The sequence below is a fragment of the Triticum urartu genome, chromosome 1A (genome assembly GCF_056163025.1).
Source record: "Triticum urartu cultivar PI428250 chromosome 1A, HENAU_Tu73, whole genome shotgun sequence".
NCBI lineage: Eukaryota > Viridiplantae > Streptophyta > Magnoliopsida > Poales > Poaceae > Triticum > Triticum urartu.
This window is the reverse complement of record NC_141873.1, coordinates 21,531,188-21,536,810: the sequence shown is the minus strand read 5'-3', so window position 1 is coordinate 21,536,810 and position 5,623 is coordinate 21,531,188. Positions and strand designations below refer to the sequence as shown.

Below are 5,623 nucleotides of genomic sequence, written 5' to 3'. Positions count from 1 at the left end.
AAAAGGTGCAAAAATTGATACATGTTTAATAGACGAAGGAATTGTAGTTTTTTTTATGAATTTGGTCGAGAAAAATGAAAAATACTATGACATTGGGACTTGCTTCCTGATTATTTTTTTCGCTAGAGGGTGCTTTAGTTGCCTCATAATACCACGTCAAGAGATATATACAAGCAAAACTAGTTCACATCCGGTCTTTACATGGCTAGCACGTAAGCAACCGCCACAAGCAAAACCACACAATGAGAAGGCAAAACACATGAGAAGTACATGCACATTAGTTTGGTCTTAAGTCAAACTTCATGAAGTTTGATAAAGTTTATAAAATATATCAACATTTACTACACTAAATCAATATATAACCATGATACATGATGAAATATATCTTCATATTGTATTTATTTGATATTTTAGATGTTGATAATTTAAAATTTAAATTTGGTCAAACAAAAGGTGGACATGACGTCTTTGACATTTCAACAAGGGCAAAATATACTTTATGAGAAAAGCCTAGATACGCAAGAATTTTAACTCATTTAAGGATTACCATCTCATTTTCAACATTTGGAGGATTAAAAACCTGGGAGAAATATATTTTTATGTAGGGGAATTGAAAACACGCCCAAAACAACTAAAACATATTCAAATCCATGACATGCTAATGCTCCACCAGCGGTTATTAGTCCATTATATTAACTTATTCTTGAGTCTCGACCATGCACATGAAGCTAGCTAGCCGATGCTTGGGGTGTCGGCGATGATGTCGATGAAGACACGGACGCGCTCAGGCCTGAAGTCCTTGGTTACCGGCGTACCGACGGGCAGCATGATGATGTCAGCGTCGGGCTTGTCTGCAAGGATGATCTTCTTGGCTTCTTCAGCGCACAACCCGACAACCTCCGGCCACCTCGTCTTCTCGCCGGCGGCAACGTTGTCGGAGGAGCTCATCGTCGCGCTACCAAGACAGAAGTTTAAACCAAGTCTAAAGATTTCTCAAGAAAATAGAGGCACCCGGTGTTGTGACTCACCGGTTAAATCTAGACTGGAGAGTGCTAGCTATAGCAGCTTGTGCCTGGAACGACGCTACTTACTAGTAATTTGATTGTGTTGTATTGATCGATCGGTCGAGTACGAAAATGCTGTATTTATAGGCAGAGACATGGCAATACCTTGCTTGAGATTAGGCGACGTCCGCTTCGTGTATGTACGCATCTGGCCGGAATCAATTCAGGTGCTTCCGAAGCAAAGTTTACAGGGACATATATTTCCTCATTCACGTGTACTGCTCGAAGATCCACAACGCAGCCCAATGGAATCCCGAAGCCGCCGCAACAGTTCGTTTGGAGGCTGGGTGTGGTCGACGGCGGAGTGCTCTCGATGGCGATGCCGACATGCTCGAACGCCTGATTTTGCGCTGCAAGTGCCAGCGCAGAGCGCAGCATGTCACAGCAGGCCAAGCAGGTGGTGGCGCGCCGGGGCGGCGGCTGCCGACGAGGTGGGCGGCTGGCGGGACGCATCGTGCTGCAACTCTGGTGCGCCCGCTACGTGTTTGGCAAAATGCCATGGAGGCAGAGGAGCCATTGACCGGTCACTTAATGTCCGTCTGTTCCATCAATTTCCCCTGCCACATGGCATCCGACAGTGGGACTCATCTGTCAGGTTTTCACTTGAACTGCTTTAATCAAACCATCAGTGTTTTTTGCAAACTGTCAGTACAATGGCGGTGGGTTTTTGAAAAAGAATCGAAAGGTGGTGGTTTTTTAAATTAGAGTCCCCAATTGTGATGGTTTTTTGCAATTTACTCCAAAACTGAAACAGTAGTAGAACATTTCTGACCTTGACACCAACACCCATCACCTTCCTCCGTCACCACCACAACAGCCATCGAAGAAAAGAATGACGAATCACCTCCTCACTCGAGCTCGACGCGGCAGCATCGCTGATATGCAGCTCTGCGAACCTCCAGGTGGCTTATCAAAAGTGAAGCCCTTGTCGTTATACGAATCAGACCAGGTCAACACTCCGGACACGTCATCGAACTCCAAATCTGGCACCCAACCACGACTAAGACACCGAAGAAGGAAACAATACCTGCCATTCACTAACCACGAGCCCAACAGACATTCCGTCTTCCAGATGTCATCGATGCAGAGCACAATCTGCATCCGCTCCAGGACTAACTCTCAAGCTCCACGCTGGCGCTGGAGCAAAGGTCGTCACAACGGCGGAGCCCGAGGACACAGGCCAACCGCGAGGACGCCGCCGCCGCCATGCCATCCTTATTTGAATAGTCTGGTTTCCAAATCCATCCCCAACCATAGAACTGATAGCCTCATTAGGGAAGGATCCAAAGAATCTTTATTTAGCATCGTCATCGTCGCCGCTAAAGCAAATACGATGAACAGGCTAAAAACCTAAACTACGAGGGAGTAGAAATGATCCACATGCGTGGATCGCCTCTCCTGGCGGCGGCTAAGGTTCCAGCCGCCAGGGAACGAGAGGAAAAGGATCGCTTAGTAGGAGTACAGAAGCAAGCGCTCATACGTATGCACATACACTCATACGTATGAATGCACACACGCACACCCTATGAGCACCTTCGAGAGACTGAGCCGGCATATCATCTTGATATTTATGAAGTCATCGTAGGCGCCTCATCGTCGACGGGAACGTCTCCTCCCACTGAAAGTGCATCGCCTGAAATTCTGAAATAAATCCAAGAATAATGCGAGCACTAGGATTTGAACCCTGATGGGCTGAGAATACCACTGTCCTTCTAACCATCCAACACAGATTGATTCGCATGACACATAGTTACTTGGATATATTGACGATGTCTTCTTTTGCACTCCATGATGGAGAAAACAAAACATCTTCCCAGAGAAGAAAACACCGATAGGGCTAAACAAGCATCCCCAACTCGTCTAGACAGAAACAGGGAGGCCTGACCTCACTAACTTCCCAACGAAAACGAATTTGGCAGTGCTTTCTGGAACATGGCAGACATAATACCAAAACACGAAGCATCACCCGTCCACTCTATTGAATGACGCTATCGTATAACATCTAGAAGAAACACAAAAACAAACGGGCACCAGATCTGGCCAGACCGAAGCTCCACATGCCTTCCACTGGCGCTAATTAGCATCACTAGAACGAGATCACGATCAGAAGGACTTATTCCATGGTGCAGGTGACACCGTCACCTCCTTATCGTCGATTAGACATCTAGACTAAACCCTAACTAGGGCTAAGACTGCCCAAAATCCATGGTCAATCCCCAAACCGTTGCTCCCTTCCACCTTTTTGGCGTTGGAAACACAACCGAAGGAGAGAGGAACCAGCGGCAGCGGTTGCATGTATGGAAAACCCTAGTCACATCACATGCGTTCTTTGCGATAGGAATTGGTGTGAATCACGCATTCACTTGTTTGCTATATATGTTCCATTTGGCTAAGCACATCGCTTTCAGTATTCAGAATATGCTTCGATTGGGCTTGGGCTAGATTGCATAGATCAGTTTTTCGCCAAATGTTTTTCGTTGCCGCGGTGGTTACCACTTGGTGTTGTTTAATGTAAATCATAATTTTCTTTACTTGCATATTTTATATTTTCAAATTCATTCCAGTTCCTAGTAGTTCACGCACCTTCCTTTTTAGGAGGAATTGTTCCTTGGTGGTGAATTGATGATTAAAATTGAGTTGGGAACTTTGGTTGCTCGGAAAAATACGATCAAACCAAGCAGAATACGCACAGACATAAGTTTTTCTCAATCAGCTATGGACGGAACTTCACAGTTCACACAAACCTGTAGATTACTGAATGATCAAACATATGACTTCCATACATTTTTATTCCTCCATTATTGATTTATTTATGAGCCAGCATCTATGCCGGCCACAGCAAGCAAAGGCAATCCAACTAGCCAACGTGGGGGATCTCGGCGACAGTGCCGACGAAGATGCGGACGCGGTTGGGCCTGAAGTCTTCGGTCACCGCCGAACCAACCGGCACGACGACGATGTCAGCGTCAGGCTTGTCCTTGATGATGATCTCCTTGGCCTCCTTGATGGTCAGCCCGACCACCTCCGGCCACGAAGTCTTCTTGCACCCACCGGCGACGTCGTCCGAGGAGCTCATCGTCGTCGCACTGGTTAAGATCGATCAACAGAGCTAGCTTAACTGAGGCATGCAGTGAGGAATTTGAACAACAACCTAAACAAGATTAATTGCGGCACATCTAGTCTAGTTACTACTCACCGATTAATGGACGGTCTTCTCCGAGCTGATGGACGTACGGTCGATGATATATATTCGATGATTGACAGGCTAGCAAGTTGCGCTGTGCGTGAGACTTGATTTGCATAACACATTGGTCGAGTGATGTATATATAGTAGAGAGATTACGAGTAGGTAGCAGCTTCATTTTCCATCCATGGTATGGGTACGTTCTGGTAGCAAGGTACACGTGCCACACGACTTGCATGCACAGCTTTCTTCGTGGACACGTCCATTAAGTTGGGTCAAGCAAGCAACCTACAGGTAGCTGGCGAATTGATATGGTCATCAATGTTTATTTCCAAGTACGCGATAAGAGATAATGTTTTCCGGTATTCTAAAATCATAATATATTAATATTAAGGATAATAATATTATCTTTCCAGAAAACTATGGACTTATTATAGTGTAGTCTCCAGAAAATCATGGACTTATTACAATATTATTTAACTACCGAGTTACCGGAAGGATAATAATATTATCTCTCCAGAAAACTATGAACTTATTATAGTGTAGTCTCTAGAAAATCATGGACTTATTATAATATTATTTAACTACTGAGTTACCGGAAAGATAATAATATTATCTCTCAAGAAAACTATGGACTTATTATACTGTAGTCTCTAGAAAATAATGTGCTGCGGTGGCTTTGTGTCGTCCATGGACGGATGCAGCGGAGGCGGCATGCAGCGAACCTGCTGCTGTGGGGCGATGGAGGAGAATGGTGTGCGGATCTCTAGCACACGTCGGAGCTCGTGCCTCAGCAGCCTCGGCGGACTAGCCGAGCCAGACCGCCACTGGCCAAGCTGCATCGCTGCCGTCAGGAGCCCCCGCGCCACCCTCCACACCGACGGGGAAAGGTTGACCTGTCGCTGCCAGTGCCGCGCGGGCAGGGCCCGGCGGACCACGACGGCGGCGGCGGCAGGAGAGAGGGAAGGGGAGGGAGGTGGATTTTTAGAACACCTACACCCCGGCCCTGGTATTCTGGTTGTCCAATATTGCTTTAAGATTTGTGCAACACAACTAACTTTTTGTATGAAATTTTCTCTTTTTTATTTCTCTCACATAAAATGTGTCTTGAAGTTCAAATCTTTGCATTGTGGCAAAGCTCTCTAACTGGAATCTAAGATAAATCTTTTAGAATTTTTGTCAAACATAAATATACAAAAAATGATTTTGTAATCAAAAAAATAATATTTTGTGCATTTATGTTTGATAAAAAAAATCTGAAAGATTTATCCTAGATTCGAGATAGAAAGCTTTGCCATGCTGCAAAGACTTGAACTTCAAAACATGTTTTATGTGAGAAAAAAAAAGAGAATCTATTTACACGAATCGCGATGCG

At 45.2% G+C, this 5,623-nt stretch overlaps 1 protein-coding gene and 1 pseudogene across 1 annotated transcript; both read right to left on the bottom strand.

Annotated features, from left to right (window-relative positions):
- Positions 1-542: 542 nt before the first annotated feature.
- On the bottom strand, positions 543-1,103 carry LOC147988586 (subtilisin-chymotrypsin inhibitor-2A pseudogene; annotated as a pseudogene).
- Positions 1,104-3,795: 2,692 nt separating this feature from the next.
- LOC147988585 (subtilisin-chymotrypsin inhibitor-2B-like) lies at positions 3,796-4,388 on the bottom strand. Its single transcript, XM_087544804.1, has 2 exons — positions 4,261-4,388; positions 3,796-4,150 (listed from the first exon to the last, which is right to left on the bottom strand). The coding sequence occupies exons 1-2, from the start codon at positions 4,371-4,373 to the stop codon at positions 3,922-3,924; spliced, it is 342 nt and encodes a 113-aa protein (XP_087400930.1). The 5' UTR covers positions 4,374-4,388; the 3' UTR covers positions 3,796-3,921.
- Between the last annotated feature and the right edge of the window lie 1,235 nt (positions 4,389-5,623).